The 21721-nt window shown below is 50.5% G+C and overlaps 1 protein-coding gene across 1 annotated transcript in view; it reads left to right on the top strand.

Annotated features, from left to right (window-relative positions):
- MCCC2 (methylcrotonyl-CoA carboxylase subunit 2) overlaps positions 1-21721 on the top strand; it is a 38316-nt gene that overhangs the window by 8335 nt on the left and 8260 nt on the right. The window contains exons 7-12 of the mRNA XM_058656419.1: positions 6717-6830; positions 8907-8971; positions 12567-12666; positions 12778-12873; positions 15294-15366; positions 19174-19250. Coding sequence (XP_058512402.1) covers positions 6717-6830; positions 8907-8971; positions 12567-12666; positions 12778-12873; positions 15294-15366; positions 19174-19250 — 525 coding nt within the window. The remainder of the gene's footprint in view (positions 1-6716; positions 6831-8906; positions 8972-12566; positions 12667-12777; positions 12874-15293; positions 15367-19173; positions 19251-21721) is intronic.

The raw sequence follows: 21721 nt of genomic DNA, 5'->3' as shown, positions 1-21721 counted from the left end.
GCTGGAGCCGTCACTCCTGGCGTTGGCCTGGCCCAGCCTGGCCTGTTGCAGCCATTTGGGGAGTGAACCAGCAGACGGAAGATCCCTTTTTCTCTGGGGTTCCCTCCTCTGTGGCTCTACCTTTCAAATAATCAAAAGATCTAAAAATGAATAAAGAAGCGTTGTCATTAAACCTTTTGTTGTAGTGCTGTTTGGTGGAACAAAAGTTAACGACTAACCTAAATATTCGTGCATGTGAGACTAATAACTTTTAGTATTGAATGCACTGAAATCAGTCTATCAGATCAATATCAAACTATGTTGTTGAGTAGAAAAGCAGTAAAATCAGTGCACAACCATTTGCCGTGTCTGCAAAGGTGAAGTGCATCATTGTACTGCCCGTTGTGTGATGGGAACAGGCACACGGGATTGATACGCTCACCTTTAGAACAATGGCTGTTGGGCCCGGCGGCGTGGCCTAGTGGCTAAAGTCCTCGTCTTGAGTGCCCCGGGATCCCATATGAGCACTGGTTCTAATCCCGGCAGCTCCACTTCCCATCCAGCTCCCTGCTTGTGGCCTGGGAAAGCAGTTGAGGACGGCCCAATGCATTGGGACCCAGCACCTGTGTGGGAGACCCGGAAGAGGTTCCAGGTTCCCAGCTTCGGACCGGCACAGCACCGGCCGTTGCGGCTCACTTGGGGAGTGAAACATCAGATGGAAGATCTTCCTCTCTGTCTCTCCTCCTCTCTGTATATCTGACTGTAATAAAGTGAATAAATCTTTAAAAAAAAACAATGGCTGTCTGAGGCAGGAAGGAGAAGGGAATCAGATGGTCAAGAGACTTGTGGGGCTCCAGGGATTTATGTATGCATACACGTATACGGGAATTATTTATTTCAAAGGGAGAGTCATAGAAGGAGAGAGAGAGAGCGAGCGCTGGATGGATCCTCCATCTGCAGGATCCCTCCCCAAATGGCCAGGAAGTTCAAGGCTGGACCAGGCCAAAGCTAGCAGCCTAGAACTCACTGCACAACTCCCTCGTGGGTGGCAGGGTTGCACTCTTGGGCCATCGTCTCTTGCTTTTCCAGACACGTGAACAGGGAGCTGGATCCAAAGTGGAGCAACGAGGACTGGCGCTGGCACTCGTACGAGATGCTGGTGTTAACAGGTGGCGATTTAACTTGCTCTGGTCACACAACCAGCCCCAGTTGTATCTGAAATATTTTATTCCTTTAAGAGAAAAAAGCCCTGAGGTACTTTTGGTTGAATGTCCAGATTTATTAGTTCTGGGAATAGGCAAATGGCTATTGTCCTCCCACCTTTTTTTTTTTTTTTTTTTGCACGTTTGATAAACTTTGTAATACTGCTGTGCTCTGGCATTGTTTCCATTTCCCTGTTGGATTTCCATCTTAATTAGTTACCTGCTGATGTTCAGGTGTGAATGTTTCCTGTGCGTTGTAATGTTGGCCGTGATCTTGCCCACCGCCATCCTCTGTTTATCTAAATAGGAACTTGGGCTGTGTTGACTTTACCTCTGACCCTCGGTGTCGTGAAGCAAGTTGTTCCTCCTGTATTATAGGGGAAATCAGCCCATGTAAGCTGCTGTTGCAGTGTGTCTGACTTTGCCTTAGGTTCCCAGGGCTGTTGAAACAAATGACCACAGAGACTTAGCGGGAATTCGCTCTCTCGATTATGGAGGGCAGAGGTCTGGACTCTAGGTGGCCGTCTCAGCAACCCCACTTCCTGTGGCTTACGCCTCTCTGCATGAGTGACGTGTTTGTCTTACCAGAGTGGTCATCATTGCATTTAAGGCCCACCAGGGAAATCCATGGCGATCTCATCACACATACAAAGCCCCCTTCCCCAAGCAGGGTCTTATGGGTTCTGGGGATTGGGCTGTGGGCCTGTCCACTGGGGGCCGTCACTCAGGGCACTGGAAAGCTCTGTCAGCTTGCATGTGCGTGCTCTGCTCTGGCTTGGTGTTACTCCTGCAGCTTCTGTGGGCACTACAGCAAGTCTGCGTGCAGAGTCTGTGGTGTGCCAGACACTGTGCTGGGGGACAAAGCCAGGTGGGCTGTTCCCTGTGACTCAGAACTGGACGTGCCTCAGTAAAACAGGCCTTTCTAAGAGGAAGAGTGCATTTGGTTTTGAATAAGCCACATCTGCCTGTGATGGACAGTCCAAAATGACCGAAGTGCCTTTGAATGGCTTGTTTTTTTGCTAGCTTATTTAATTAATTTATTTATTTTTGCTAGCTTAGTTTGTTCTCTACAACTTGTAACCTAAGTATTTCTTTCACTGAGCCACTTCTCTTTGCGTTTTTTTTTTTTAAGTAGGGAATTTGGAACTAAGAATTCCCTGGCTTCTGGTTTCAGTCTGGCACAGCCTTGAGGCCATTTTGGGAGCATTATCCTCTGATGGACAATTTCTGTCTCTCTCTCTCTCTCTCCCCCTCTCTCTATCTCTCTCTGTTGTGCTGCCTTTCCTATAAATGAATGAATCATTAAAAAACGCGCCATTGGCATTGCTTTCAGGAGCTTTTGATGAGTTAGAGCTGCACTTGCCAGAAGTAGAATGAAGTCACTGCTAGAGTCACTGCTTCATTTCGTTCCCGCCCAGCCTGTGGCCTTGTCGGAGTGCGTGCGCATGCGTGTATCTCTGCGTGTCCCGCCCAGCCTGTGGCCCCTGTCAGAGTGCGTGCGCGTATCCTCCCAGCCTGTGGCCCCCTGTGGGAGTGTCCCGCCCAGCCTGTGGCCCCTGTCGGGAGTGTCCCACCCAGCCTGTGGCCCCTGTCGGAGTGCGTGTCCGGGGTGTGCGGTATATCTCTGCGTGTCCCGCCCAGCTTGTGTCCCCCGTCGGAGTGTGTACGCGTATCCTCCCAGCCTGTGGCCCCTGTGGGAGTGTCCCGCCCAGCCTGTGGCCCCTGTGGGAGTGTCCCGCCCAGCCTGTGGCCCCTGTGGGAGTGTCCTGCCCAGCCTGTGGCTCCTACTGGAGTGCATGTACGGTGCATCTCTGTGTGTGCTGCACAGCACAGCAGCAGCTGAAAAGCCTCAGGGGGGATGTTGGAGTCAGTGTGTGTCTGTTGGAGCCTAGCAAAGATCAGTGCCACGTAGAGATGAATGTGAAGTTGTCTTCTGAGCAGAGCTGTGTCCTTAAAAGACAGAAGCAGCTGCTCATCCCAGTGCAGGGTGCCAACATGTGGCCAGTGACAGGCGGCCCACCAGGTCTCAGGCGCTACCTCCAGGCAGTCACCCTGGTCAGTAACATTGCTACAGGTGGCTGTGCTGTGTCTTCATCTTCGCATGGTTCCCAAGAGTAGAGTTACAGATTGTGTAAAGGCTTCGGCTGGCGCTGTAGTGTAGCCTACAGGACTGGCATCCCTTGTGACTCAAAACCTGGCTCCATTTCCTATCCAGCTCCCTGGTATTGGCTCTGGGAAAGCAGCAGAAAATGCCCTAAGTGCTTTGCACCCAAGCGGCCTGTTCCCTGCCGCACCGAAAGCTCATTCAGTTCCATGGCATGTACGATCTCACTGTGTGTCAAGGAAAAAGGCCACGAAGCAACAAAGAGTGTGCCAGTGTGGGAGAGAGAGCAGTGAGTGCGGAGACAACGGCTTGTCTTACGTCAGCCCGGATGTCACTCCCCACAACCTGCCTTGTTCTGTTTGATAGCCACAGATGCGCTGACTTGCCACACGTGCCCGGGATGCTCCATAGGGGGAGCTCCAAGTCAGGGGCTCCCGGGGCCCTCGGTCAAGTCCACCTGCCGCACTCTGAGCACATGTGAGCTGGAGTCAGAGAAGCCAGTTGTTGGTTTGTTGGCTGCTGAAGTGCCCTGAGCAGCGTGGCCAGCATCCTGGAAGTGGTTAGCCATTCACCTCTGACGTGTTTCTGCCAGATGGGCATGTCGCTGCCCTCCCAGTGGGGCAGCTTTACTGATGCTCAGAGACTGGACAGCTCCAACAGCGAGCACTGAGCTCTCACATTTCCAGAGGCAGGGGTCTGCAGAGGTCAGAGGGCCAGGGTGGCTGGGGGCTGTGCGGGGACCCTCCTGGGGGTCTGCAGAGGTCAGAGGGCCAGGGTGGCTGGGGGCTGTGCGGGGACCCTCCTGCGGGTCTGCAGAGGTCAGAGGGCCAGGGTGGCTGGGGGCTGTGTGGGGACCCTCCTGGGGGTCTGCAGAGGTCAGAGGGCCAGGGTGGCTGGGGGATGTGTGTGGGGACCCTTCTGGGGGTCTGCAGAGGTCAGAGGACCAGGTGGCTGGGGGCTGTGCGGGCACCTTCGTGGGGCTCTGCAGAGGTCAGAGGGCCAGGGTGGCTGGGGGATGTGTGTGGGGACCCTTCTGGGGGTCTTGGTCTTGTTCTCCCTCTTTCTGTGGGACATTGGTCCTGTGAGGGAGGCTGCCCCCCAATGACTGCATGTAAGCCTAGCTGGCTTCCCGAAGGCTGCACCTTTGTGTAAATCACAATGTGACGGTGACTAGGGCTTTCCATATGTGAATCGGGAGGTGGGCGTGGCCGTGGGACAAAGGGGCCCTCCTTGTCTTGTCCCCCTTGCCACCTTCTCCCTGGGTTTTGGGTTTGGGTTGGCCCTTGTTCTTCTGCCCTCTCCCTTGCTCTCCGTTGTTATTGTGGACCCCCCTCCTCCATTGTCTGCCCCCCGACTCTGCCTGTTTCATTCTTGGTCGTATGTGGGGAAAAGAGCTCCTTTTCAGCTGCCTGTTCTTGAAGTTTCTTGGCTGTTTTTCCTTGTTGAACCCTGAGGATAGTGGAGCGGCCCTGGAGTTCTGTTACAGAGAACCGGGTAAGCAGGTGGGTTTGTGTCCTTTGCTCCCCGTGGAGCTGGAGAATAGCCCATAAAAGAATTTCCGGGTGTGCAGGAAGCACAAAGAGTAACGGAACGGAACGCTCACATCTTCTTTGTCTGGATTTGTTAAGTGTTGGCAGTCACTTTATTAATTTTGCCTCAGGTCTTCAGAGTATTTATTGACTTAAAAATCTACCTGGAAAAACCCATTGACCATTCACAATGCCGTGTGGATGACTGTGCTGTTTATTTGCCTATTTTTCCTATTATAAACACTGATACAATGAGCGTTCCCTTGTGCTCACAGGCAGGAGTTTTTGTAGCCATAGAAACCTTTTGAACAAACTTGGGTGATAAACAGAACAACAGGTGACATGTTTTGTTGATATATTCACAGTTGTGGCAGCCACTTTTAATAACATGCGAGAAAGCTTTGGGTTTTGTAATGCTCATTTGGGTGGAAAATTCCTAACTCATGCCACCCTTGCTCTGTGGAGTCATCCCAGTATGACGTGTAGTTTTCGTCACAGACGTCATCATGACTGCAAGGAAGGGTATGGAGTAAATGGCAGGAACCACCTTTGTGTCATTTTTGATGACGTCATGTGCCCCTGTCCAGAGTTAGCCAGCCAAACCTGTACTGATTATCGTTTGTGCCATACTAATCCCTGGGTAAGAATGTTTTAAGCTGCTTGTGGAGAATTTTATCCACAGGAAAGCGGAGGGGACAATGGCACTGCGAGTCCCGCTGTCCCTGTGATCCAACCACATTCAGCGCAGTTGACTTTCTTTGGGGCAGGACTTCCCAATGCAGTGCTAATGTTACTTAGATATTTAGGTAGCTTGAAGGTAACAGCATGTGAGTAGCACTCACTTGGAAAAATTACTTGTGTATTTTTTTGAGCTGAGTGGCAACTGTTTAGAGGACTTACAGTTAGATTTAAATAGTTTCCCTTTCAATACAGTTTGATTAAGCTGCGAGTTGTGACTCTGTTCTATTAGTTGCACAGGCTAAGTCTGTCAGGCCAATCTCCTGCCTCCCAGGAGCTTGTCTGGATTTTGTAAAAGTGTAACATAGGTCAATTAAAAATTTTTTTTAAGGATTTATTTTAGATTTATTAGAAGGAGGAGAGACAGGAAGATCTTTCGTGCAATGATTCACTCACCAAGTGGACACAACGGCTGTAGCTGAGGCAATCCGAAGCCAGGAGCCCAGAACCTCCTCTGGGTCTCCCATGTGGGTGCAGGGTCCCAATGGTGTGGGCCGTCCTTGACTGCCTTCCCAGGCCACAAGCAGGGAGTTGAATGGGAAGTGGGGCCACCAGGTTTAGAACCAGCCCCCATATGGGATCCCGGGCGTATGCAAGGTGAGTGCTTTTTTTTTTTTTAAAGATTTATTCATTTTATTACAGCCAGACATACACAGAGGAGGAGAGACAGAGAGGAAGATCTTCCGTCCGATGTTTCACTCCCCAAGTGAGCCGCAACGGGCCGATGCTGTGCTGATCCGAAGCCGGGAACCAGGAAACTCTTCCGGGTCTCCCACGCGGGTGCAGGGTCCCAATGCATTGGGCCGTCCTCGACTGCTTTCCTAGGCCACAAGCAGGGAGCTGGATGGGAAGTGGAGCTGCCGGGATTAGAACCGGCACCCATCTGGGATCCCGGGACGTTCAAGGCGAGGACTTTAGCTGCTAGGCCATGCCGCCAGGCCCGAGGTGAGGGCTTTTACTTCTAGGCTATTGTGCTGGGCCCTCAAAATATTTTGATGCGGGAAATGAAGAAACTTTGTTGGACAGCTCTGATGTATGAAGTCTGTGGGAGCAGCTAGTACCATCACCTGGTCACTGCCTCATTGATGGCATGGCGGATGTGGCACGGTGCTTGTCGTTGTTTGAACTGCCTCTCATGGAGTTGTCCCTGTGCTTGGATTCCAGATAGCGGTGGTCATGGGCTCCTGTACGGCGGGAGGTGCCTACGTGCCCGCCATGGCTGATGAGAACATCATTGTCCGCAGACAGGGCACCATTTTCCTGGGAGGACCTCCCTTGGTAAGAACATGATCTTGACTGAAGCTGCATGTCCATGGTGAGATTCATTTGCACTGCTTCCTGGTGGTTACCAGAGTGTGATCAAGTATAAACTTTACAGCCTAAAATACACTGCTCGGGCCACAGCTCTGTAGGTTTGGGTGGATTCATGTGCTGTGCCACCGTCAGGACCTTCCGTCTTTCTCCACTCCAACCCAGCAGCTGGGCTCACCACCTGCCCTGCCCTGCTCGCCAGCACTCTGCTGTCCGTCCGTCTGTCTTGCATGGTGTCTGCCCTTCTGTGCCTAACCCAATGCACGTAGCGTCAGAGAAGGTTGTGTCTGAGAGGCAGCAGGTGTGTTGCAGCAGGAGCTTCCTGTTAGCAAGATGCAGCCCAGCGGCCCGCCAGGCAGCCTGGGGTTGCTTGAGAGCCAGCGCTGGCTCAGTGCCTGCCTGTGCAACACCCCGAGAGATGAGTAGGCAGCTGCAGCAGCATCTATGCGAGAATCGGAAGTCTGTTTTTTTTTTTTAACATTTATGTATTTTTATTGGAATGGCAGATTTACAGAGAGAAGGAGAGATCTTCCACCCTCTGGTTCACTTCCCAAATGACCACACTGGCTAGAGCTGAGCCAATCCGAAGCCAGGAGCCTAGAGCTTCTTCTGGGTCTCCCCCGGGAACGCAGGGTCCCAAGGCCTTCATCCTCTATTGCCTGCGCAGGCCGTGGGCAGGGGGCTGGGTGGGAAGTGGAGCAGCGTGGACAGGAAGCAGCAATTCTGTGGGATACCACAGAATTAGCTGGTGGAGCCAGCGTGCTGGCACTGGGAAGTTGAAATTCTGCCTCTCGCTGAGCCGAGGGCTGGGAGGCTGCGTAGGCGTCTGTGGCTGCAGCCTGCAGTGGCTGCGGGTGGTGTGCGAAGGCAGGGCAGTGCGACGTGCGTGTGCGAAGGAGCTTTTGTCCTCTTCTCTTCTGAGCCTGTTATTTGGTAGAGTGAACTGTTTTAATTTTCGCTGCTCTTGTCTTTTCACCTCTCCTGGTAGCAAACCTGTTGTGGGTGTTTCATAAATAATAACTGATGGCAAATCATTATTTTTCTCAGTTGATGTCACGTGTGAGTACAAACACAGTATTTCTGTTGCTTATTGCTCTCTGCAACTGTAAATATCCAGACACCTCTTCTAATTATTGTCTGCACTGAGTTGTACACTGTTTTTTTTTTTTGGAAAGGAGAGAAGTAAGAATTTAGAAAAATTAGAAGTGAAAATTCCATTTCTCTTATGGAAAAACATTTTAGTTAAGACAGTTTTTGATGTAATGAATAAGAAGTAATTTGTATGGTATATTTTAGGTTAACATCCATCATTTAAGCAATCATTTTGTGTGAAGAAAAAGCCATCTTTTAAGAAGGTTATGTATTTATCTATCTGTCTTAGGAGGTGGAGTTAAGAGAGAGGAAGAAAGAGAGCGAGTCTAGCCACTAGTTCTCTCCTGCAGTAGCTGCAGTGGCCGGAGCTGGGTCCATCCAAAGTCAGGAGCCTTTGCCAGGTCTCCCACGTGGGTGCAGGAGCACAAGCACTTGGCCCTCTCCCACTGCCCTTCCAGTCCCTTAGCAGGGAGCAGGACTGCGAGTGAAGCAGCCTGGTCACAAACTGGCATCCATATGGGCTGCTGGTGCCACAAGAAAGCTGCAGGTGACTTTGGGTGGGACTTGGAGGCTCAGGTGATGACAAGTACCAGGGAGCAGAGAAGGGGATAGGAGTAGGTGTGCGCACACCCCCCCCCCCACAGAGTCTTGATCACGGGTGTCAGGGCTCTAGGACATAGCAAGGGACTGAACCTTCAGCTCAGAGCTGCCCAGACTCTGGTCAAGCTGCATCAGTGGCTCAGGGACCGCGGGCAACTTCTCCATGACTCTGGGCTCCAGTCCTCTGTCCGTAGGCCCAGGAGTGTGTCTCCAGGCTTGCTAGGGATGGGATGCGAAAGCACTTTGGCTTTGTGGGGAAGAGGGTGCGGGTATAGTCCGCTTGGGAGGAGTGCTTATTTCAGCCTAGTTCCGTCGGTGCGGTCTCCCCACTGATTTTGGTCCTTGTTGTAGGTGAAGGCGGCGACGGGAGAGGAGATCTCTGCTGAGGATCTCGGAGGAGCTGATCTTCACTGCAGGTGAAGCGGGAACGAGGGGTTTCTTTTCAGTGCTGCTGTTTTGTTTCTTTAAATGCAGTTTTACATTTCTGCTGCCCAGTGCTACACGTGCCCGGCCCAGCCCCTGTTTGTCTGGTCTGGTCTGCCATTGCGGCTCAGCGCTTGGCACTGGACTTGTCTCTGTTAGCTGGAACATCTGCTTGTCCATCATCACTGAGAACTGGAGAGGCAGCTTTGTACTTATTTTTACACATCCACGGTTAACCAGGCTGGGTTTTGTTGTGGAGGTGAGATGCGCGGACGGGTCACGTGTAAAGGTCCGTGGGGAAGTCAGTGGCCGAGATGACGACACCAAGTGAGCACTGCTGGAGGAGCAGCAGGTTTGGAGATGGGCAGAAGGTCAAGCTTGCCCTTTGGACCTGGCGATAAGTCAGAGATGCTCATAGGACCTCGCGGTAGCGACTGCTGGGCAGGCAGTCCTGGTCGGAGCTGAGACCCTTACCTGGAGTCCTGTGCGTTGGTGGGGCAGGCAGTTTCACGCCAGGAGACCAGGTAAGCTCACCTTGATGTGACTAACTGGAGGACAGGGCTCAGGACCATGCGGAGAAGAACCACAGACGGGTTGGCCTTGAGTGGCTGTGATGATGCGTCCTCTGCCGCATGGCGCGCTCGGAGGCAGTGCTGTGCGGAAGATCCGGGGGCAGCTGTCGGAACATGGCCGTGCCCTTTGCTAGCTGTCTCTGGGACCCCTGCTGCAGGGCTTCCTTCCTTCCTTCCACTCTGTGGATGGACGGACTGGACTAAGTATTAGGAGTCTTAGAGGAAAAGTTCGGGCCAGGCTCATACCTTCTTCTTTTTTTTTTTTTTTTTTAAAGATGTAGTTATTTATATTGGAAATGCAGATTTACAGAGAGAAGGGGAGAGAAACATCTTCTGTCTGCTGGTTCACTCCCCCCAGCGGTTGCAGTGGCTAGAAGTTAGCCAATCTGAAGGTAGGAGCCAAGAGCTTCTTCCAGGTCTCCCACGCTAGTGCAGCGTCCCAAGGGTCCTCTACTGCTTTCCCAGGCCACAAGTAGGGAGCTGGGTGGAAGTGGAGCAGCCGGATACAAACCAGCTTGGGATGCCAGTGCTTGTAGGTGGAGGGTTAGCCAGTTGAGCCATTGCATTAGCCCCTACTCTCATGTTTTATAGTGTGGTTGGGCAAAGAGAAGGAAGAAAGGAGGAAGACGAATATGCTAGCAGTCCCAAACTTTCATGTATTATTTATTTATTTAATTTTATTTGAAAGGCAGCTTTTTACAGAGAGAAGGAGAGACAGTAAGAGAGGTCTTGCATCATTCTTCAAATGGCCGCCCTGGCCAGAGCTGCGCTGATCCGAAGCCAGGAGCTGAGAGCTTTCTCTGTACCTCCCAAGTGGGTACAGGGTTTCAAGGCCTTGGACCCTCCTCTGCTGTCTTCCCAGGCCATACGCAGGGAACTCAGTTGGAAGCGGAGCAGCTGGGACACAGACTGGGCCATGTGGGATACTGGCAGTTGCGGGTGGAAGATTCATCTTGTAAGCCACCATGCCAGCACCCATGCTTATAATTGTATAGCTGAAGGCAGAGAGATTAAGGCCGGTATTCAGAGAGGAGTCGGGCAGGGACTGACTGCTGCCTGTGTTCACACAGTATCCTGGTATTTTGGTGAGCGCAAGAATGGGCCAGAGCCTGACTTTCACGGAGATATGGTGGGGATTGCTGGCTGGCGTGGATCTTCTAGCCCAGAGAGAGGGGAGCCTGAGGGTAGAGGAGGGTGAGTTAGGGACGTGGGACAGAGCGCACCTCTGTTGTGGGTGGGTGACCAGGCAGCGTGAGATGCTGAAAATAACGTCGGAAGGGTGATCGTCTTTATAAAAATGCTGACTGTTTCAGAGCATTAAACTGTAGCTATTGGATCGGATTGGGGCTGTAGAGTCTGGAATTTGTCTCGCTCGCCTCACTGTTATTCCCTTTGTGGCTTAGGCTGCTTGGCGTTGCCGAGCCCCACTCCGCCCTGTGAAACGAAGCTCTGGAGGGCAGTGGCCTCAGAGCACCCTGTCCCCTGTGTCCCCCGCTCTAGGTCTAGCTACCTGCACGCAGTGGGCGTGACGAATTTGGGAGGGCTTTTTTTTTTTTTTTGAAATGGTGTTATAAAACGTTGTCACTAGTTGCCTTGCTTGCTCTTTGTGACTATGCATGCGTGCTCACGCCTTTCCGACGAGTCGACAGGATACCTCTGTGCTTGCTGTCTCATCCAGTGTTCCCTTGGCCGCCGTGCCCATCACGGTAGGCAGCTGCTGTCTAGGCTGATGGATGTGGAAGCCGTGTCCTCTGACCCTGTGACTCACAGCACTGCCGCGTAGGCTGAGTGGCCAGTGCCGCTGGCATGTGATGGAAGGGGTTAAAGGCTGTGGTCAGTTGAGAAATATCTGAAAGCGACTTGCCGGGCTGTGGGGGACTACAGAGAGGAGGAAGCATGGTCCTGGGGTCTGACATGTGCCACGGGTGATGACGTCGAAACTTAGATTTTTCTCTGTTTAGTTCTTATTTATACAATGAACCAAAATTCTGCTTCTTTGAGGTATAGGTTTTTGCTTTAGCAGGGCATCACGGGACGTCTGAGTGGTAGGTAACCGATGCTGTCATTGAGACAGAGCTGGTGAGCCGAGATAGCCCATGCTTGAGTCACTGCGCTGGTGCTTGTCACAGAACCGTCGCGTCACTTCCCAGCTCACACATGACCCAGGGCACACTGCGTCCAGCCTTTCTGTTTGCTCCCTGTGACAGCTCGTGTGCAGGTGTAACCTCGGACGTAAGGGGTCAGCAGTCTCTTAGAAATGAGAGCCTGTGGCTGGTGTTGCCCCTGGACACCAGGCAGATGCATGCCCAGGGTACTGACCCCAGCACCCCGTCAACAATAGCGGGTGTCCTCACACTCAGTGCTGTTCAGGGCACCCGGAAGGGGCACTGAGTGGATGCTCTGGCAGCAAGACCAAGGCAGGAGAATGGAAGGCGTAGTTAGAAGGCTCCCTGTTAGAGCACACTCCCCTGGGGTGAGACACTTAGTGTAGGCATGCCTCAGTTTCCCTGTTTGTAAAAGCAGGGTGACACTGTTTTCCTAGGGACGTGCTGGTCATCCCATGGAACGACACTTATGAAAAGGTCTGGGTGAGGCTGTTATTGTGGTGTAGCGGGTTGAACCTCCACCTGCAACGCTGGCATCCCATATGGATGCCTGTCTGAGACCCAGGTGCTCCACTTCCAATCCAGCTCCCTGCTAATAAGCCTGGGAAAGCAGCAGAAGATAGCCCAAGTACTTGAAACCCTGTACCCACCTGAGAGACCAGGAAGAAGCGTTAGGTTCCCAGCTTTAGATGGGCCCAGCCCCAACCATTGTGGCTGTTTGGGGAGTGAACCAGCAGATGAAAGAGCTGTCGCCATCTCCCCCTCTCTCTGTGAACTGTGTGTTTCAAAAAAGCAAATCCTCCCCCCCCTTTTTTTTTGGTAGGGAAAGTGTCTTTGCTGTTATCTTTAGATGGGAGAAGATGTTCAGCTCTCACCAAGTTCTGGTTATTTCCTTGTGCTCCCTCCTTCAGAACATCTGGCGTCACTGACCACTACGCGCTGGATGACCAGCATGCCCTCCACTTGGCGAGGAAGGTCGTAAGGAATCTAAATTACCAGAAGAAACTGGATGTGAGTAGGGCGCGTGCCTCTGGCTCTTGTTTTCCTGAAGTGCATCTTGACTAACGGCACCTTGAAGTCATGCCTTTCACCGGTCCACGAATTTGCCCCGAATGCCTGCAGGTGACCATCGAGCCTTCCGAGGAGCCGCTGTTTCCTGCCGATGAGCTCTATGGAATAGTTGGCGCCAACCTCAAGAGGAGCTTTGAGATCCGAGAGGTGTGTAGGAGGGCACGCCTGTGCTGTAAGCCATATTGTGGGTCTGTGTGTTGTGTTTCAAGCTGACTTTGTCATGATATACCCATATGGAGGTCTCAGGAAGCAACAAGGTATGTGGGAAAGGTAGTCTTCCATAGGGAAGGTATTATTAGGACAGTAGTCACTAAAAGGGAAGGGGGAAGCCACCCTTAGTTAGGATCAGAAAGTTTTTGTGCCATAGCCACAAAGCTTGGTTTGTTGCTAAATAGGATTCCATATTCCTGTGGACATGTGTAATGATGTTCCAGAACTTTATAATTTTCAACTCTCTCTCTTTTGTAAAAGATTGATTTGTTTTCATTTGAAAAATTTACAAAGAGAGTGAGTGAGATTTTGCATCCACTGCTCCACTCCCCAAATGACCACAGTTGGCAAATATGAGCTGATCCGAAGCTGGGGACCAGGAGCTTCTTCTGGGTCCCCCGTGCAGGTGCAAGGGCCAGAGGGCTTGAGCCGTCCTCTGCAGCTTTCCCAAGCCATTAGCAGGGGCTGGATGGGAAGTGGAGCAGCCGGGACACTAACTGCTACCCCTCTGGGATGCCTGTTGAGCCACTGCGCTGCACCAAATTTTCAAATAATCCCTCAGTGTCGTATTTCAGGAAACAGGAAAATATCAGTAAGTTGTTGGGAAAAAATACCCTTTTAGATCAATGTGACATTAGCTGAGACTGGGATCATTATAGGTGAAGATGTTGCTATGGTTACTGATTGCCAATGTAGTCTCCTATAATCAGACTGACCATTTTTGGTGTTTGCGTGGTGCGTGTAGTGTTTTATTCTGTGGCTGGCAGAATAATTTGTAAATTAGGAAATTATTTCAGATTGTGTTAGAACCTTTTAACATTTTAGGTTACCTTTCTCCCTTGAGTACAAAGCTATCATTTACTGGTTGTGATTATATAAAAATGAAAAAGAAAATAAAGAATTATTTATCATTTCAGTTTCTAACAAAAGCAGGCAATATTTTGATGTTTTGGCATAATGTGTATATATTTATGTAGTTGATATAGAATACACGTAAAATTTTAAACTTTACTTTTTTCCAGCTTAAGTTACAAATGCCTTCCCATGTCTTTCAAAGTAGTTCATGAGTCATTTTGTGTAGTTGGGTCCCAGATGCTGAAGCCCTGGGCCGGTAGTTTTGGAATGAATTGATGAATGTGGTATTTCGGTGTATACGTGTGTATGCTGGCATTGAAGCATAGTAGGCTAATCCACCACCCGAGGCACTGACATCTCCTGTGGGCGCCAGTTCAAGTCCGGGCTGTTCCTCTTCCTATCCAGCTCCCTGCTTATGTCCTGAAAAAGCAGCAGAGGATGGCCCAAGTCCTTGGGCCTCTGCACATGCTTGGGAGACCCAGAAGAAGCTCCTGGTTCCTGGCTCCGGACTGGCCCTACTCCAGTCCTTTCTGGCGTTTGAGGAGTGAGCTAGTGGATGGAAAATCTCTCCCTCTGTCTTCTCTCTCTCTCTAATTCTGCCTTTGTTTTTTTTTTTTTTAAAAAGATTTATTTCTTTTTATTAGAAAGTCAGATATATATAGAGGAGGAGAGATAGAGAGAAAGAACTTCCATCTGATGATTCACTCCCCAAGTGACCACAGCGGCTGGTGCTGTGCCGATCTGGAGCCAGGAGCCAGGAGCTTCCTCCAGGTCTCCCACATGAGTACAGGCCAAGACTTTGGGCCATCCTCGACTGCTTTCCCAGGCCACAGCAGAGAGCTGGATACAGTGGAGCTGCCGGGCTTAGAACTGGTGCCCATATGGGATCCCAGCGCATTCAAGGTGAGGACTTTAACCACTAGGCTATCATGCCAGGCTCAGCATTTCTGGTTTCTGACAGAGGAGACTGCAGCCAGGGAGGTTTGAAGGCAGCCTCCTGTGACTCCCGGCTCTGCGTGAAAGAGCTGGGCAGCTGCTGGCTCTTCGCCCCCAGGAGTAAGACCAGGACTTGAGGGGTCAGTGGCTTGCTGTGGGACACCATGTGCTCGGTGGTATCCTAGCCTGGAGCCTGTGTCTTCTCACTGCACGCCCTGTGGAGCCCCGCCTTCTGAAGGGATCCCTGGCCCTCCACCAGGTCGTTCTGGTTGTCCCCAAAGCTCTGCTGGCCAGCCTGTAGTGCTGGTGGTCTGTTCCGTGACATGCCAGGACCTGCACAGAGCGTGTGCTCTGGGTGTCGGGCTCAGAGGTAGCTTGATGGTAGATCGCCGCCCGGAGGGAACTGGAGGCATTACCTACACGGAGTGAGAGTCTATGAGAGTGTTCTGGGCAGGCTGAAACAGGGTGCCAGCTTCCCCGGGCATTTGTCCTCCTTGTAAATAGCTTCCATGCAGAAACCTGATTGCAGTTGAATTTCTCCAGGACACTGTTGTTTTTCCTCATAGGTCATTGCCAGAATCGTGGATGGAAGCAGATTCGACGAGTTCAAAGCCTTGTACGGGGACACCTTAGTCACAGGTATGACACTGAAGAATTGGCCATGAGAACATTTCCTGCCACTTGGAAATGAGTGCCGTCATGTCTCACAGCTTCGGTGTGATCTCTGCCTGCCTCGGCTCGGGCTGTGAGACTGCAGGCAGTACACGCATGCGCATCAGGCTTCTAGAGGGGCTGTGTTAGGAGGGTCGCTTGGAGCCGAGTGCCTTGGTGGAGAGGAGATAGGGCGGCGTTGTCTGCATACGAAGTTGCACATCCTAAGATGAGCAGGACCTAGTTGCGTTCTTTTTCTCTAGGTAGCTGTAATCATTTTGAGAGCCTCGGTGCTGCCTCCTTTGAGTCTCCAATTTAAGCAGAGATTGAACGTGTTGTTGAGCCTCCTGGAAGGGTCAAGAATGAGTTAAACCTTCTCACTGGCCCTGCGTACAGAGTATCTACAAACTGCCTGTCTGAAGCCGCCGCGTACAGACAGTTCAGCGCGGCACGGCTGCAATTCTGTCAGCTCATGTATTCAGTCTGTAGGCCTTTGGAGAAAAAGATTAGAAACAGGCTAGACCTGTATGAATCCGCCTTGAACAAATAACAGGAGGAATTTTGTGGTTTTCCTTGGTCCTAAAAAGCTTGACAGTATGACGGTTAATCTGAAGGTAACCTGTCAAGACACAGAGGGGAGGAAGCACAGCTGTGAAGATCCGCATTGGCGGAACATGCTGAGGCTTAAGGATGCACAATTCCTTCCAGTGTGATTTGTGAACAAGAGAAGGTTCATGCTGGGACGGGAATTTATGTTTCTGTTTTTAGGTGTTTAAGCGATTAAGAGCTTTTCATCTGATCTATAGGCAGGATTTGTCAGCACCAGATAGTCCAGGAAGTAACCTCACTGTGTGGGAGTCACGCAGCTCCGTGCCATCTCGGCTTTCTCTGTCCTTGTCAGATGCCGTGTCTTTGAAGGGCTCATGCTGCCCCGGCCCCGTAGCGTATCAACAATCAGACTGGAAGAAGCAGAAGGGGATGGAAAGGGGAAAAAGCAGGTGGCGGAGGTGGGGGGTCGTGAAAAGAAGATGGTGGGAGGCATGAAGGCTGAGGGTTGGGGGGAGAACAAAGTCTTCTGTTTTTTAAAATATGAATTCATTTTACTTGAAAGAATCACAGAGAGGTGGGGGCGGAGAGGGAGAGAGAGAGATTATGACAGAGAGCGCGGGGTCTTCCATTCATTGGTTCACTCACCAAATGGCTGCAGCAGCCGGGGCCGGGCTGGGCTGAAACCAGGAGCCAGGAGCTTCTTCTGTGTCTCCTGTGTGGGGGCTGCGGCCTGAGGACTTGGGCATCTTTAACTGGCTTCCCAGGTACATCAGCAGGGAGCTGGATGGGAAGTGAGTAGCTGGGACTCAAACCAGCACCCATATGGCATGCCAGCGCTGTAGGCAGAGGCTTTACCTGCCACGCCACAGCGCGGGCTCCGAGAAGATTCTCTGAGGCCGAGAAGTCTGAAGTCCTTGTGTTTTGTCCTGTCTCAGCCCTGGCCTGAGTGTGTAGGCCATTTTGTGTTACTGTCTGGAACTGCATTTTGGGCTGGGCAGTTGGTGAAGGCCCACCCTCCTCCTGGCATCCCTAGTCTGGTAGGGGACATGTGTTCTGCTTGGCAGACCCTGCCCATGCCTGGAGCCTCTCAGTCATGGCCAAGCCTGGACTGAAGGCCTAGCTACTTCACTTAGGTCTGCAAGGCTGGTGGCTTGCTGGCTTCCTCCCTGGAAGGCAGTGCCAGTTAGGATGAACAACACAGGCTTTTGGTTGGAATTTTTGAAAGAGAGTAACCTAGGTGGTCTCTCAATATTCTGCCTTTTCACATTGAATATAATAATAAGTCAAGTCAAAACCAGCATAAAGAAAAAAAAACCCGAATCTTTAAAAAGCACGAGTTTAGAAAGCCCAGTGGTTAAGCTGTTGGTAGGGACTCCCACATCCTGTACTATAGTGCCTGGGTCATGGCCCGGCTCTTGATTCCTGCTGACGCACACCCTGGGAGGCAGCAGGTGATGGGCCAAGTACCTGGATCCTTGCCACCCATGGGGAGACCCGTATAAAGCTCCTGGCTCCTGACTTCAGCCTGGTCTGGGCAAGCCCTGACCATTGGCTGTTGGCTGTTGGCCATTGGCTGTTGGCTGTTGGCCACTGGCTGTTGGCCGTTTGGGGAAAGTAAACTATATGAGATCTCGTTCCTTTCTCTCTCTGCCTTTGAAAGAAAACAAATTTAAAAAAATAAAGAAAAGTCAGTGGCCTGGCTTCTTGGTTTTCAGCATTCTCTTCTTGTTCAGGTCTCCTCCGTGGTGTTTGACTATCTGCCAGGCACCTGTCTGGCTGGACTCAGCTTCTAGCCATAGGGACGTAGTAGCCTATGCTCTCTGCCCTCCTCTCCCAAGCCCAGCGTGCCTGTTCTCGGGCTCCAACCATCAGCCATGTTTGGAATTGAAAATCTCTCTGGGAAGATCTGGCTGGTCAAGTTCAGGTTGCAGATCAGTAGCTCTGAAGTATCTGCCTCACAAGACGGTGGTTCCCCTCCCTGCCTCGTTTCTCCTGTGTATGCACATGTATGTACTTGTGTGCAGTACAAGTGTTACGGTGCAGGTGTGAGCCATGTGATCATGCGTGCGCACTGTGTGCAGTACAAGTGTTACAGTGCAGGTGTGAGCCATGTGGTCATGTGTGTGCACTGTGCAGTACAAGTGTTACGGTGCTGGTGTGAGCTATGTGATCATGTGTGTGCTTGTGTGCAGTACAAGTGTTATGGTGCAGGTGTGAGCCATGTGGTCAGATGTGCACACATGTATGTAATACAAGTGTTATGGTGCTGTGAGAGCCATGTGGTCATGTGTGCACACTGTGTGCAGTACAGGTGTTATGGTGCTGGTGTGAGCCATGTGGCCATGTGTGTAGCACAAGTGTTACGGTGCTGGTGTGAGCCATGTGGTCATGTGTGTGTAGCACAAGTGTTATGGTGCTAATGTGAGCTGTGTGGTCAGGTGTGTGCGTGTGTGCAGTGTGAGTGTTATGGTGCTGGTGCGAACCGTGTGACACTGGGACAGAGGAAGGACAGTGATTCGTTCCTCCAGCTGACCCGGATTGCCTGCCCTGCGTGTGGCCAGCTCCAGCCTGGTGTTTGGTTTGTTTTGTCTTCCATTGCCTTTGCCTGCTGGTTTGACCTTTAGAAGGGCCTGTCATTACCACAACATTTTCAGTCAAGCTGGCCAGGAGTTCTGGCCCTTGGGTCTACAGTTGAAATGACTGACTGGCTTCAGTCTGTGACATTTCAGAATATTCCTGGTGTCTGGCACATGCCAGGCTCTCAGATGAATGCTCCATGAATGAGCGGATGGATGACATACCCAGTCAGTCATGTAACCAAACCAGTCCAACAAATGGGACAGTGTGCTTAGATCACGACATACGAGATGCTACCCGCTCCTAACCCAGGAACTACAGCAGGGATAAGAAACTGTGACCTGAGTGGTTTTATACCGTGTCTACTTAAGGTTTGATCTGATCTTAGAAGTCGCTGGATGTGGGTGAAGCCGACATCTGTTCCTTGGCTATGGCTGCAGTCCTTGCCCGTGTTCCTGCAGACCTGGGGTCTTTTTTGATGAACTCTTTATTAGGGGGAGTATTAAATCTTGGGCCACCATATAAATTGAAAATATGTTGTTTCAGAAATCAGATTTGAAGAATTTGACCTGAAATTAAAGAATGTGCAAATATGTCTTTTTTTGTGTGTGTTTGTGTGTGAATTAAAAGCCCTGTGAAAAGCATAACCCTTTTGAATTTTGTTTGGAGGATTTGCTCGCATTTTTGGATACCCAGTAGGAATCATTGGAAACAACGGAGTTCTCTTTTCTGAGTCTGCGAAAAAGGCAAGTACTGTTCATAGTGCTTTGGGATTTTCTGTTTTAATTTAGCACTATTAACTTTCAAGGCCAAGTCATGAATTCAAAGTTTTTGTTGCACAGAGTATTTAAAATGTGTCTGCAGGTGCAAACAGAACACTGCGTACAGGTCTGTGAGTGTGTGTAAGCTTTGAAACTGTTGTGTAGTTGACTTTAACACTGTGTGATGGGCTGGCTGAAGCATTATTTAAAAAATACATATCTTCACCTTATGGCTGTTCTTTTTATTTTTTTAAGGTTTATGTATTTAAAAGAATGACATGCAGAGAGAGAGAGAGAGAGAGAGAGAGAGAGAGAATGTGTGTATGTGTTTTTATGCACTGGTTCTCTCCTCAAATTGCTGCAGTTGCTAGGGTTGGACTAGTTTGAAACCAGGCACCTGGCACTGCTCCTCATCTCCCACATGGGTACGAGGACCCAAAGATTTGGGTCATCTCTGCTCCTTTCCCAGGCACATTAGCGGGGAGCTGGATTAGAGATCAGCCAGCACTTGAACTGGCACCCATAAGGGATGCCAGAATTACAGATGGTGGCTTAATCTACTTGACACAACACTGGCCCCTTGGTACTTGTAGTTTCTGTAGAGGAAACACATGTTTATATGCTTTTAAAAATATTTATTTATTTGAAGGATTTACAGAGAGATACACACACACACACACACAGATATTCCATCTGCTGGTCAGTTCACTGTCTAAATGGCCACAGCAGCTGAAACTGGGAGCCAGGAGCTTCTGCTGGGTCTCCCTCGTAGGTGCAGGGGCCCAGTGTGCAGGCCGTCTCCTGCTGCCTTCCCAGGCACGTTAGCAGGGAGTTGGATCAGAAGTGGAGCAGCTGATGAGCCCGGCCGCGTGGCCTAGCGGCTAAAGTCCTCGCCTTGAACGCCTCGGGATACCATATGGGAGCCGGTTCTAATCCCGGCAGCTTCACTTCCCATCCAGCTCCCTGCTTGTGGCCTGGGAAAGCAGTCGAGGACGACCCAATGCATTGGGACCCTGCACCCATGTGGGAGACCCGGAAGAGGTTCCTGGTTCCCGGCATCGGATTGGCGCGTACCAGCCCATTGCGGCTCACTTGGGGAGTGAAACATCGGATGGAGGATCTTCCTCTCTGTCTCTCCTCCTCTCTGTATATCCGGCTTTCCAATAATAATAAAATCTTAAAAAAAAAAAAAAGCAAGAAGTGGAGCAGCCGGGACTCCAAGCGGTGCCTCATGGTGGCACCACAGAGCTGGTCCTACACATGCCCACACTGTGGGTAGAGAGCATTCATCCTGAGTGTCTCATTGTCTTGTGCTCTGTGCATGGAGGAGGTGCAGGCGTCCTGTCCCTGCGGTCCCGAGACGTCGCCTCCTGACGCCTGTCGGTGCCTTCTTCAGTCTCACCGGATTCTACTTGTGTTTTTAGAGATGCAAAAGCAGTGCATCTTTCACACCGGAGCTCTGACGGTGAATGTTCAACTTCCTGTTGGATCACATACGTCCCTGTCTCAGCTTTACCGAAGCTGGGATAAGTGCAATTCATGTTCTTCTTTGCCAAGGTGTTTTCATAAGTAAAGAAGATGACGGATGCTTACTCAAACCCCCGTTGGGAGGCATTTTTCTTTGGTGAAATAGTTTATCAATGAAATCGGCTTCTGTGTCCTGCTATTTGTTATTGTTCCCTCAGCTCACTTAGGAAATGGAAACAGTCACGGTGATTTAAAAAGCAAAATAAGCCATAATCATACCAGAAATCAACCTTAGGAACATTTCATTTTGTTTCCTTAGTTTTGTTCTTCTTCTTAAACTAAAATGCATATTGCCATATATATATATATATATATATACAAAGAAGTTTTTCTGATTTTCATTTATTCATATGCTGAGTGTTTTTCCACATAGTAAGTATTCCTGAAATAGTGACTTTGACCGCACCTCTACTGTATTTATTTAAGCAGAGGCAACATGTGGCTGGAGCTGACAACTCTGCCTGGGCTTATGTCTTTATTCTTCTTTCTTTTATCCCTTGGCACATATAAACCCGGGAGGAGCTAGGCTCGGTTCAGCCTGACATTTCATTTGTTGCAGTAAGCCCCGGAGGTCTGTGTCGTTTCCTCATCCTTGTCCACAGTCCTAGTAAGGTTGCTTGGAGATTTCGTGCCCGTCCAGCGCTTTCCCACACAGGTAACAGGCTCTGGAAGGAGAGTGAGACACAGACAGTTCATGGATGCTTGCTTACGCACAGAATCTTCAGAGAATAGAGGAACAGCTGCATTGCTGTACTGTTAAACAGTGTCCTGAGGTCAAGGTTAGAAGGCCACAAAGGTACTTCAGAAAGGTGATGGCAAAATGGAGCTAAAAGATACTGTTTATTTTGATACTTGAATGTAGTTTTCACTCTATTTCTTTCCACAACCCTGTTGATGTTTCCTTGTTTGGGGAGGGGTATAACGGTAAG

Source organism: Ochotona princeps, chromosome 28, assembly GCF_030435755.1.
Source record: "Ochotona princeps isolate mOchPri1 chromosome 28, mOchPri1.hap1, whole genome shotgun sequence".
Taxonomy (NCBI): domain Eukaryota; kingdom Metazoa; phylum Chordata; class Mammalia; order Lagomorpha; family Ochotonidae; genus Ochotona; species Ochotona princeps.
This window is presented reverse-complemented; position numbering and strand designations above follow the sequence as displayed.